At 41.7% G+C, this 13899-nt stretch overlaps 1 protein-coding gene across 1 annotated transcript in view; it reads left to right on the forward strand.

Moving 5' to 3' along the window:
- Positions 1-13899, forward strand: part of LOC104558822 (glypican-5) — a 350414-nt gene that overhangs the window by 246565 nt on the left and 89950 nt on the right. The window contains exon 8 of the mRNA XM_062006029.1: positions 5288-5438. Within this exon, the coding sequence (XP_061862013.1) occupies positions 5288-5438 (151 nt within the window). The remainder of the gene's footprint in view (positions 1-5287; positions 5439-13899) is intronic.

The raw sequence follows: 13899 nt of genomic DNA on the forward strand, positions 1-13899 counted from the left end.
AACCTCCTCAAAAGACGTACAGCTCATACAGAAGGTGCTCAGAAACACAGTAGAAGGGTTGGTCAAATAATTAACATACTTTGAATACAAGAGTTCTAGACTGAAGTTGAAGGTGTAAACCACATTAGAAGCAGGTGTGCCATATCCCCTGCCATGGGTGCTGGTCCTATGGAAACTTGGTGTCTCTGTGTTCCTCCAGCTGCTCAATCTTGTGGGCCTGTTCTGCTGGGCCTCTCTCTGCTTTTCCTCCTGAGGAGGTGAGGAACAGCCCCAAGGTGAGATCTGCCCATATAGTTGGGCACTTTTCCCTCCACACATGTGGGACTGGGAGCAGTGGGACTGGGGCTGAGGGAGGCAGCTGCTGCAGCACTGGGGTGAGAGTTAAAGTACTCAGAATTACACTTATCATTCAAGTGTATGTTCTGCATCATCTTTGTGACATAACCTCAACCAGAGCTTGTCAAATTCATCCCAGTTCATCCAGATTGCACTCCATGGGACCTCCAGCATCACAAGTACAGGAAGGTGCATGCATAGTTTCAGAACCAGAGTGGTTATTGTAGGCATGGGCCATTTCAGCTATGAAAGTGCTTCCAGACAACCTGAGAAGCTTGTTGGTAAAATAAAACAAAAGGAACTGGGGGGAAAAAAGGTCAAAAATGGAAAACAAAGATCCAGAATGCTGTATATAGGTGGAGTGGAGATACACTGGGGCAGAGGAGGAAAGGAGAGACGGTCCCCACTTTGTGGGCACACGAAGTCCAAGGATTGCATGTGTCCCTGTGCTTGAAGAGAGAGAGCCCTCCTCCTCTTGTTTATACATATGTACACACAGGAGAACTGACATGGAAAAGAAACAGGAATATCAATGTAAGTAAAAAACACGAAACACAGAACTCTACCAATATTGGTCCAATTCTCTAGTGGGAAAAGGTCGAGTTGGGAGAGATGTGAATGAAATTATAAAACCATTGTCAGTCCTTAACCTTGTTGCATCAATTATGTAGAGGTGTTCAGTTAAATTACTCTAATGTTGCACAGGTGAAATATTGTACTTGTAAAGCAAGATGTGTTATGCAAAGGATCTGAATAAGTACAGGAGAAGGAAACCTTCTGGGGGTGGCAGTTGCTGCAGAAGGTTAGATGTCTGTTTTCTTCAGCCAAAGGAAGGATTTAAGAGCTGAGTGGTACAACCTCCTTGAGTTGTACTACTAGAAGGGGATAATGTGTCAGGCCTTTCTGGATTTCTATGAAATAGAGGCAAAGGAAGAACAAACCAAAGAAAATGTCTGACAAAACTGGACTAACAAGCTCATTTTGCTTATTAGTGCTTTTATGTATGGATGCTAGATAAAGGTGAAAAGAAGCAGCAAAAGTAACTGCCAAATGCTTTTAAAAAGGAGCTCATAGCATATGTGGAGGGAAATGAACCATCAATGTTATCTCAAAGCAGAGGACCCACTTGCAATAAGCATATATATGGCAGTTATGCCTAAAATTTGTTATGATGCTATTGTTTCATGAAATGACAGAACATCTGCTCAGTCACAAGGCACCAGTAAAATGCAGCTTTATGCCTAAAGCAATGTCAGCCCCTGACAAAAAATGTATATAATAGGCTAAAAACAAAGGCACATTGTCTTTTCCAGTTGTAGTCATTTCTGACCTAATAATAGTTCAGAAAGGAGGTTTTATTTTTATGTTAGAAAAAACTGGCTGGAAGGACTGAGTCATTTGTAACTCGTTGCAGGATCAGGCTTTGTATGTTATTCGTGCAGAAGCTGGCAAAATGCTTTGTCTCTGCAGATCACGTCTGTGTCACTAAAGCAGCTTTTAAAAGCCAACCTCTTCTAAGTAGCTTGAGAAAAGATCCCACTTTGCTTACAGTTTGTAAGTGCAGTGTGTAATCAGGCAGTTGTTCAGCACTGTGGAGACAGCAGCAAGCGATGTGTGTGCGCTCACATGACAAGGGGACAGAAGTCAGAGTTCACCTCAAAGCTGACTTTTCAGAGAGGAAAAGCATTCACACTGAAATCCATCATAGAGAAAACTAATCACCAAATCCCTCTGGAAACAATTACTGTCTGGGTTTTGTCTCTGAAGAGTCCAAGCACATGAGTTCTAAGTGGCTTTATTAAGAAAAAGAAGTATTCTGGCCTGAAAAGCTGAAACTGTGCTGCAAAATAGAATTGAAAACCCTATTTTCTGATGAAATGAGTTTATTATCCTACAGCTTGGAGTCATGCATATATGACCCTTCAGGAAAACAAAAGACTAATCAATGAAATGCATTGAAATTGGCACTTTAATCAGAGTGTGTTCACAGAGCTACACAGTTATTAGTTAATTAATGTGTGGAAGTATTCAGCTGGAACCTGCCTTCATGAAAAACCATGAGAATGGATTTATATTCTAACTCACCTGTGTTCAGGGTGAGAATTAGTGTTGGACTCATTGTAGAAAGCTCAAGGGTTGTGTGTCACATGCTCTTTGAAGCCTCTGAAGTCTGAAGGACTCTTTTATGTGGCCGGGAATGCATAAGCTACATCATCAAGTATTGATAGGGGAGGAAGACAAGCAACCATTCTCATACAACTTCTTTCTTCTCTGTGAAGCCATGTCAGCAGAGTTGGGGGCTTTTAATGTCACTTAAGTTTGGCACCTTTCATAGAATAAAAAAAATTGCACAGGGATAGTCAACCCTCTCTGCTAAAGAGCTGCTGGGCTGGATGGTCTTTCGAGGTCCCTTCCAACCCCTCAGATTCTGTGGCTGTGTGAACAGTAATATGTGGTTTTACCTTTCAGCTGAAGCACATACAGATAGTAAAGCTTTCCCACAGGAAGACTATAGTTTCTCAAAAAGCCTTTAGAGGTTTGTGAACCTGATGCAAAGCCTGAGAAAATTCCCAATTTGAGTCGGTTTTCATTTGGCCTGTACAAACCTTATTGATCTGTTTATAGAAACTTTTTCATGAGTAAAAGAAAAAGGAAGAAGTGTTTGCAAAAACTTCAAGGCTTCACTTTTAAGCTACTAAGATTCCCATATTTTCTTGACTCTTGGCCAGCAGATACCTTCTGCTTTTTAAAGGTAAAAGTACAAGCTCCTGTGGTCAGCCTGACATCCATTGCAATTATTTAATCAAAGCATCAGCATTGCACTCCCAGGCTGAAACTGTTGTGCAGAGCTGTCAGAGATGGCAGGATGGCATTATGCAGCAGCAGACAGCAAAATAAAGCTTGTTTAAGAGTGGGTTTTGAGCAATAATAGAAATGCTATGGCTGACTCCAGTCTCTGATCTATGGTTTAAATATGAGCAGGGGACTCTGATTCCCTTTAGAGGAAGCAGAAAGGTTTAGTGATTGGTGGCAGCAGCTAGGAGAAATGTTCAGGCTTTTAAGTAGATCATGGCTGTCTCTGAAGATACTTTGAGCCTTTGCATGACTTCTGGCTCCTCTGTTGGACACCTATCCCTAACCACAAAGGATTACAGGCATTCCCTATCCACACCCATCTTCTGGATGTAGCAGAGCTTAATAACAAATGAAGGTTAATGTCTTTCTTTATGATCTTCTGAAGAATTCCACCATCCCAGTCAGTCCCTCCTGATGCAGTCTGTGCAATTTCAATCCAATCTCCTGCCTTTGAGAAAGATTGCTGTGATTCTGTGAAAAACAGAGATGGACAAATGCTGGTGTACACTTTGCTATCACAGTGAAATACCAGTCTCACTGGAGTCATGTGGTGGGAGCCAAAGGACAAGTGTTGCTTTCAAATTTGGAGAAGGGGAGGTGCTAGATCACAAGTGGCTCTGCTCTGGTGACAGTGGCTTCTTGACAGGGCTGCACAGTGTGGCTGGAGCTCCTCCTGGAATGGGTTTATATGTAGATAAACCATTGTCTCTGCACCAAGTTGGGCTCTGGTCCATCATTTGAGGTGAATGGTAGCCACAGATGGAGAAGTCATCAGGATAGGTTGGGAAAGAGCATACAGGGTGAAAAGGGTTGGGAGGTTGCATGTGAGTTAACTGTAAGTTGTAATGTTGAACTTATATAAAGGCTCTGTGTAATTTGATGGCCCTCTCTACTGACAAGCCCAGAAAGAGCTGGGTATGCCTTCATTAATGTAAGCAGGAGATGCAGATCTGGGCTACAGCTAGTCTCTTTTTGTAGTGAAGGCACTAAGAACCCAAAGGTCTGTAAAATGCTCCAGTGCACTGTGTTGAAAAGCTGAGCTTGTTTCCTGGTCACTGTCCAAGAAGGTGTGCACATTTGGTTCAGGTATTTACTTGTTTTGAACAGAGGTCAAGATTGAGCCTTGGGCACTGAATTAAAGCAATTTTTTTACAAGAAGGCAGTAAACATTTCTGCTCTGAATGGGCAATAATCATTGCAAGGCTTTATTAAACCTGGCATCCATTCTGCTCACCACTTAGGCATTTCTTTTCATTCTGAAGGATCATAACTAAGAATGAATGAATCTTCTTGCATATGGTCAGAATACAATAAATCTGTAAAAGAACTGAGTTCTCTTTCTCCCTCCTAGGCAAATTTCTCCAATTGTTTAACAAAATGTTGTTTTGTGTTGCATGACATCAGTTTTGGTGCCTGTGAATAATCAGGCTCCACATTAAGCAACTTGTTGATAAAAAACACCCATGCAGTAACAATTAAGGAGTGTTTAATGTGCTTCCCCACTAGAGTCCATACCCTCTCCTCCCACTTACTGACTTTCCCACTGCAATGTGTGGTTATTTGTATTTCCAGAATGAGCAAACAGATCTTGTCAGTGAGAGGGTGAAAAATTTCCTGAGTTCTGCCATATAGAAGCTGGCATCTGTTGTTCCATCGAACAGGATCTCTGCTGCACTGATGCAAGCATTTGTCAGCCCCAGAGTGGAGGATGGCAGCTGAAGGGGACTATCACACAAAGCATCCCACTACAGAGAAATTGCTGCGTCCTTTCAGCCCAGTTTATACAGTTATATTAGCCTTGTGCTCCTTTTCCTCCCACAGCTCCCAGCCCACCTCCTTTTTAGTGTGAAACATGTTTGAATCTTCAAAGGAGCTACATTTCAAAATACATTTTGTTCAGTACCAAGAATAATCCCAGTCCTCTGGCATAAAGCAGATCACAAAGCCTGAAGTGGATCTGCAGTACTTTGGGGGGAAGATGCTTGTGATGAAGGGTATGGGACAGATCCAGAACCTGACTGGCTCTGAGAAGCACTACAAAGGCTTTTGTGTAAATACGCCGATCAGTGTTGGTTTTTCACTTCTTCCATTTTAGGTGGATGCTGAGAAGGCAAAATCAAAACTGGACAGATGGGCTTCCCAAGATATGGGCAGTGGGGGTGGAAGAAGTGAAGAGGTGGAGTCAAGCGGGGATTGCGATGATGAGGATGGCTGTCAAGGATCTGGTGACAGGAGTCACACAGCAGGTAAATACAGTTTCTGTAGGCACATACAGGGCTTAGAAATCCATACATGTCACAATTAGGTGGACAGAGCTAAGACTTGAACTGCCTGAATTACTGTCAAAATCCTACTCAATTCAAAGGATTCCAGTTTTAATCTGTGAAGAGCTGCAGTAAAAATAGAAGGATACAGACAGTAACCTAATACAATTTAACACTTTGTGTGCAGATAAAAGACTTGAATTTCGAGTGAATAATACCTGCAGTGAACTCTAGATCATGGGAATACTGAAAGAGCCTTCCTACATAACGTGGGCTCTGCAAATAAATAGAAAATTAATGTCCTTGTAGACTGGGCTAAGTGCTAACATAAATATTTATTGGTTGCCTAATGATACTGAAGGGTGATCCAAACAGAGTTGGCTGAAAGTATATATTCTTGAAAAAAACCCCCACATGAAACATGAAGTTTCTAGCTAGTGGTGAGCTGGTTAAATAAAATTACTTGATAGTCTCAGAAATGCTTTCTGCAATATTTATTCATGGAATTAGTTGGATAATATGTCATCCAATGTAGAATCCAAAGCTAACTTGACATCCAATGTAGAATCAGAAGCTGACTTGGCTTCCACCACATCACTGGCAATTTAATATGTAGCTAAGTCCTTACTATATTAAGTTGGCAAGAAGATGTTTCCTTCTAAATACTTCATATTATTGGTTTGTCTTGTCTGGAAATTCTGATTCATTTCAACTCATCAAAATGGAACTGCTCCTTCAACCACACGGTGTGTAAACATAATTTGGTTTGGATGTGCAAGTATATGAAATACAGTGTTGGAAAATAATGCTCATTAAGGTGGTTGGTACTCAGGTAAGTTTTAAACTGCCACTTCATTCAGCTGAACTCAAGTAGTGCCTCTTCCTCGAGCCTTTGCCACTAAGTGGAGAGAGGGACAAGGTATCCCATATTCAGGTAAGACTTGGAAGCAAGCTGGGATTGATTAGTCTGTAGTTAAGACTTCAGTTGTTCTTACAATGAATATTTGTTCAGGCAAAAGGAGCTTAACCATGTGCTTTGAAATGTGTGCAAAATGGTAGATTCCATTTGCAGTACCAGGTGATAAATACCTCAAGTTTCATTTGCCTTGAGGAGCTCTGTGATCAAGACACACGAGGCACTGTGACACAGGGAAAGGATTTAAAAGCTAATTGATTAATTGCAACTGACAGATGAAGTCAAGACTTTCACCATCCAGTCACCAATGTTTCTGAGCTGAAGAGCTTTGGTACAGTGTTATCTGCTTCACTTTTTTGAGTTGTTTGTTGTATTATATAGATAAGCAATGAAAAGGCTGCTAGATGTTTTGGGCCCTGGGGATTTGTGAGGGTAAATGCTTTAATATGCTTTCCTCTCTATGTGGAATAATACAAACAAAAGCCAGGTGCTGACTGCCCTTCAGTGAACTGCACTGTTTTGGGAGGATGTGTGTGCATGCTTGCATGGACAATGGCACATTTCAGGTGTTCAGAAAGAAAAACTTGAGTACTATCAAGACTTGCCTTACAGCTGCCTTCAACATTGGAACAAAACTTAGTGTCTTTCCCCCCCTCTTTTTTTGCAATCTGTTTAATTAAAACATTTTATGCTGATATTATCCTGGATTTAAAAGAATTGTATTGATATAACTGGCTGTTTCAGAATGTAGTGGGGTTTCTATCCAATTAAAATGGTAATTATGATTAATTTTAGAAAATGGTCTTGATTCATAAGAGGAAGAATAAGTATTTCATTGTGTGACAGTATTCCTGCTGTTTCATAGTTAGCTTAAAAAATATTGTGCTGTAGAAAAGCCACTAGCAATAAATGTGGTTTGCATATCTGGATACACGTAAGAGATGAAATGGAGTAATCTCATTCTAGAGCTCCTTTGCTTTAATAGAATGTTAAAGAAATAAACAAGCATGAGGTTAGTTTAATTTTCTCTTGCTGCATGTCTGGAAAATGGTGTTTCTAATTCTACAGCCTATGAGTTTGTTGTGTTTCTGAGGAGAGGCTGTGGGACCTGGGGCTGTTTAGTGTGGAACAGAGAAGACTGAGGGGGGATCTTGTTAATATTCACAAATATCTCACTGGTGGGTGTCAGGAGGTTGGGGCAGCACTTTGTTCAGTGGTATCCAGCCACAGGACAAGGGGTGATGGGATGAGGCTGGAACACAAACAGTTCCATTGAAACACAAGGAAGAACTGATTTAATGCTGAGGTGAGGGAGCCCTGGCACAGGCTGCCCAAGGAGGGTGTGAAGGCTCCTTCTCTGCAGGGCTTCAAGACCCTCCTGGACACATTCCTGTGGGACCTGATCTAGGTGGGAGCTGCTTTTGCAGGGGGGTTGGACTACCATTCTATGATTTCCTAAGCTTAAAACTTGACAAGTACATCTGACCATTGTTTTGTGCAAGTGGGACATGACAACATTGACCATACCTTGCTTGTGCGAAGTACACAGTGAATTGAGACATGAATTGAAGCTAAAGCTAAATCCCAAATAAATCCCCAACCTGAAGCTTGCTAAAGTCAATGGGAATATTCTCACTCAGTCTGGCAGTTTTGGATGAGACATAAATGATAGCTATAAAACCCCACCAGTCTCATCAGTGCATGTTGCAGCCTGCAATCATACAGCAGAACAAAAGGAATTAAAAAGAAAAGCTTTTCAAAACACAGACTTTTTGGCAGAGCCATGGTGATTTTAACAACAGGTCCATGAGAAAAGGACTTCAATGCTAACCTCTAAAATGTTGCATTTAGAATGCATTAAAAATGTACAACATCTGACATTTGTTTGAAATATATATGAAGATTGTATTTACAACTTCTGTCTGGAGAGATCTGCTTCTAGCTGAGCATAGAAGGCTCCGATTGCTTTTAGTTTCTGAAAGCTCATGAGCTGAACACTCATTCCTTTCCACCTCCCAGAAAAATATTGTTCCCTTTTCCTTAACAATAACTTGCCAGGAGTTTCATCAATATCTAGATTAGCATCTTCAAAACATTTGTCTTCATAGCTATTAAAAGATCCCCCTGGACAGGGGCCATTGCCAGCTCCCCAGTTTGCTTTTCTAAGTTGCTAACAGGAGGTCTGGGTCCTAGGTGGAGATCTGACTGTAGAGGTGAACACAGAGTGGTTCTGTGCTTGTGTACTTCAGCCAGGTCCACTTTACATATTTTTAGGGGGTTGAGGATTGCTGGTGGTGTATTTCAGTTTATCTTACAATGGCTAGTAGAGTCCTGTCCTTTTGTTTGTCACCTTCTAGCCTTTGGGGATCATTTCTGCCTATCAGTTAATCATTTTATTGTATGTCTTCAAGTAAGATACCTCGGCTTTCCATTATTTAGTGCTGGTTTTTGTTCACTTTCGTTACAAATAAGTCTTTGCTTGCCAAATTCATTGTTACCTAAAAAGATCACCACTTACTCTGCTAATCACAACTGGCTTAATAATCTGTTCTGTATCATGTGTGTTTATAGAAACAATTTCATACAGGCAAGATAAACAAATTCTCAAGAATCCAGTTTTCTCTTAGGAAATGATATATGGTAGAAGATAGTTTAATTTAGTCATATTCTCACAGGCCTTACCAATTACCACAAGTATCTCTTCTTCAGGAAAGCTGTGGAAACAGCACCGTTTCTCAAGCAGACCCATGTGTTATTTGTTGGCAATTTAAAGACAACATCTGTTAATCATCTTTGAACAAAGCTTTGTTAGGAGAGATTTGAGAAGAGGAAAGCAAGCCATATGAAGCTTGAGCACGGCTGGGGAAGTTGCTCTGCAATTAGCACTGCTTCAGTCCTGCAGGTTTCCAGGCAGAAGGGCAAAGCAGCATCTCTGAACCTTGTTTAGCACTGTGTGATCACATGAGTGGAGTCTTCCATGAACTTTGATCACAGAATCCACTCCTGTAAGTGCTTGTTCTTAAACTCTTCCTCCGCCGTGAAGGGTCGTGGTGTGAAGAGCAGGGTTTGCTCTGTGCCTTGTGGGGTCAAGCCACAGAAGTGTTTACTGGGAGAGAGATTAGTATCCTGCTGCTCATAAAAAGAACAGCAACAGAATTGAATTGGGTTCTGCCTCTGCTGTTCAGGGAAGGGGAGCAATGTTTTGGTCTGTTGAGTGAAAACTGTGGAGTGAGTCCAGGGGATTTCTCATCTGCAGCTGTGCTGCACAGCTGAATGTTGGGATGAGGCCTCACCCAAGCACTAACAACCACCACCGGCTCTCTATTTAGGGAAATCATCAGGTGATTGGCCATTAAACAAAGTTTAGAGCCCAAGCAGGGACCTGGGTTTAGTACCAGCCCAAAGTCCCATCGATAGAGCTCTATGCTTTGGGGAAGTCGTGGAGCATTATGTTGAAGAATGTGTTGGCGCCACGTCTCGGTGTGGATCCGTGTGCATGTTCATCTGTGGATGGTAAGGACGTGGCTATTCCTGGGCTTGCTCACCCCTTATGTAGCACTGTGCTTTATATGAAGTTGTATGTCTTGCATAGCCACTGTGAGACAGATAATAATCCAGAGTGCTTTCTAGAGGAGCTCAGTAGAACATGGTCCAAAGTCAAGGAGAATATAGTGCAGGACTCTTGCTGGCAAGGCAGACTGACAGCACAGTTAGGGAAGACACAGATTTTAGCCTACCCTTGGGCCTCCCTCCACTGAACAGAACAGACAAAGCCAAAATGTCTGGTGTGCATGAACTACAGGCTTTGCACCAGATTTACCTCTCTGTGGGTTTAATCTATATGTGGGTCAAAAACCTCAGCCCTTGAATGGGGCATGTGTTAACCCCACCTTTTCTGACGTGCCTTAGGACTGCAGATGGCTGGGAAACAGGAACAGGGGTTTTACCTTTCCCTTGGCTGGCTGCACACAGAGATGAGCTTCTGGTTTGTCCCCATCCCAAAAGCAGAGGGTTTCCATGGAATATTAATTAGTACCTGGCCAGTCCTGACCCTTAGGCATAGCAGATTTGAAACAACACTTTAAAACTGTATCTGTCAGTGCAGGCATTCAATAAACAACCACATGCTATGACACTGAACATGAGTGTGTATCAAATGTGCTTTATTGCTGTGTTTTTTGCTGAATGCTAGTCTAATCCCAATAAGAGTTTTCTTCTGTGTTCTTTCATGAAGCTCCTTCCCTTTAATCAGAGCTTTCTGATTTCAGCCATCTCCCTCAGTTGAATATCCTATTTATTGTCATGTTTCAGGGCCCAAATGAGAACCTATAACAAATTGATTTTGTTGACACGTTCAGATGATGTGATCCCAACCCTTGGCTTTCTTCTTTAGAGACTGCACCACTTCAGTGTATCTTCCTGCTCTGGGTAGAGTATTGAAGAGATTACCCTGGTTGTAGATTTCTTCTTCAGGGTCTGTGAGAAGCATATATTTATTTTGCCCCAGAATGCCTTTAGAAGTGCAGACAAGTAATTTTTCTCTTTTCTTAATGTCTTGTCTCTGATCTATATCTGCTTTCAACAGCTATGGAAAGTTAATGTCTTTTTCTCACTGTTCATGAATGTTTATCAGGTTTTTTCTTTTTGAATATCAAGATTCCTTTATCCTTTATTGTCATCCTCCCAGCTTGGCTGTCTTTTCTAGGCATCAATATTACTGTATGAGCTGTCGTTTTAATCATACTTAATTTCCAGTCACCATGTAGCAGGATGTACTTACACTTGTATTTATCCAAATATGTAATTGTAGAGCTGCTGGGTTTGTAATTATTAGTACAAAACATCAATATTCTGAGATTATAGTATCTGCTGGCAGTCAGCCATTCTCATCAACTTCTCATCTCTGCACATCTTCACTTCCCTCCCAGATGATCCTAGCTCACAGAAACGCTGCATTTTCAGTGTCTTCCATCTTCCTGCCTAGAGAAGCCTCTCCATCATACCTCATCCCTATCCCACTGCTTTGCACAGCCATTTTTCTACATCCTTTGTTGCACAAGACATTTTATCTCCAGCTCTGTTTTTAGAAAGCCTATAAATTCCTTTATTGCCCGTAATGTAAATGCCTCATTCTATCCACAAAACAGCACAGTAACAACTTAAGCCCTTATATGAGGCTGATTTTCTTTTTAAGAAGACTCAGTGGTTTCAGAGCTTTGTATTTTTCATGGGGGATGGTAGGTAGAGGTGAGCCTCTGTCAGTAGGAGTGCAAGCACACCCTGCCAGAGGAGGAGCATTGAATGGTAGTTCCACAGCTGCAAATTTCTAGCTTTGGCTTCCATTGCAGAGATACAGTTTGGCAAGAGGCATGGGTGCAAAGAGAAGCAGAGAAACCTAAACCATCAGGGTGAAAAGTAAACGTTTTGATCAGTGCTAAGTGAACTTGGTAAGATCTGATCCTGAGGTGAGTTACTGTGGACTCGTGGTGGTGTTGCACTGTTGGCTCATGAGCACACTTTGCTAAGCCTTGCTCTGGGTGCCAGTGACACTTCTGCAGCCTCTCCATTGTGGGATCAAATAATGGCTGCAAAGGGGCTAGGAGGAGAGAGCAAGGGGAGGGAAGGAAGGAAGAAAGAAGAAGAAAAGAGAGAAAAGAATCATTACAGTTGGAAAAGACCAAGGAAAGAAGAAAGGGAGGTTGGTTTTCCCACCTCTCTCCCCCTAATTAAATCTGGTTTTTAATCTGCCAACACAGGGGTAAGGTATTATGTGTCATTTTAGTGTTTTTCATTACACAGAATAATTGAAACTGAAATGCATATGAGAAGAGCATAATCATCCCTAATCCTTCCTCAACCTCAGCGTTTACATGACAGTTTGAGGTGTAAAGGGATTTCTATCCCTTCAGATTTTTCACTCCTAGAGCTGAGGTGAGAGAGTTCCCAGTACCACCTGCTCAGACCTGTGTGAGACAGGAGTTTTTGCCAAGTCATAGAAATGACTTTCTGCATGACCAGATAAAGACATCCCCTGTAGGACTTTCTCCTAATGCTCATCAGCTAAGGGAATAACAGACCGAGTGCCAGCTCTGTGACTCTGAGCAACACTGCTACTAGCTCTGGTACCTTCAAAGAGATAAAAAGGTAATTGGGGAAGTGTAATTTGCTGTTTCACCAGAGAAATGTGAATTGCAGCACATCTTTGAGACCATTTAGAAAAAATTAAAAGGCAGAAGCATTTTAGTTACTCCCAGTATAAAGCTTTCCAATGCTCTGTTGTGTAAGGGGAAATTAAACAGAGGAGAGATCAAGATAAAGACATCTGAGGCTTAACTGTTTGCAGTAGTTCTGTGTAAGCAGTCATCAGAGACTGCATTGTAGATCACTGAAGGGTAACATGCTTTTAGCAACTTTCCATTAAAAATATTACCAGTAATCTGTGTCCTTTGAATGTACTTATTACAGCAGAACAATTTTCACTGGCTTTGTCAGCGATATTTTATCTAGTTACTTTCCAGAGGAGCAACTTGATGAGTACAAATATTTTTTGAGCTGTGTTTAGAAAGCAGCCCCAGACTCATTGATCTGATTTTTTTTGCAATGAATTCCTGCTTAGCAGCATTTTTCACATATTTTAATATAATGGCCTTTTTTTTTTGTAAACCAAAAATAGCAGAAAGCTGAATGATTCCAAACAGGAACAGAGTCAGGCCTTAAAGAGCATTCATGAAATGAAGTGGCTTGGTACGTGATGCCTACAACTATGAGAAAGACAAGCTTTGAAGAAGAATCTCCTTCCTGAACACGTGAAACTGGATATACTTCTTACTTCAGGCCAAGAGCAGTCTGGAGCTGCTTTGACCCCACATCATAATGCCTCCTTCTGTGAAAGTCATTTGCAAACGTCAGGTTGGCACCCACGGTTGAGAGGCCAAGCTAAATGGAGAGTAAAACTGATCCTCCTCAAGTAACTCACGAGCTGTGTGATTTAGATCCTTCTGACAAGAAATTCACTTAAGAGCTATAATATCTCGGTCATGCCAAGTAGTGGTAGGATGAATGTGAAGGCTAAGGCAATTTGCCCCCAAAACCCCATAAAGCCAGAATTAATTAAGAGAAGTTAACAATGAAAGGTCCTTCAAATTACTTCAAAATAGATAACTCGTATAACTTGATGGAAGCTGAGTTTGAAATGCTGATGCCATTAGGCTGGATGTTACTGAAGCAGCCCTGCAAGCCTAAGGGAAAGGTTCCCCTCAAGTTAGTTTTCATGCCACATGAGGGTACACTTACCTGGTCACAGTGGAGTGACAGTGCTGTCAGTTCCCACTGTGTGCTGGGCTGTGCCACCTGGCACCTCTGCTTACCTTTCCTCCTCCTCTTGAGCCCTTGCCTGTTCACCAGTGAATGCAGGGGGAGATTCTGGTTTGAAGCCTCTCTTGGGCATCTTTGGTTTAGGATTTTAGTAACATCCAGAGCTCTAGTTGTCAAAAACAACTTGTTTGCACGTGGGGATATCTGGAGGAA

Source organism: Colius striatus, chromosome 12 (genome assembly GCF_028858725.1).
Source record: "Colius striatus isolate bColStr4 chromosome 12, bColStr4.1.hap1, whole genome shotgun sequence".
Lineage (NCBI taxonomy): Eukaryota > Metazoa > Chordata > Aves > Coliiformes > Coliidae > Colius > Colius striatus.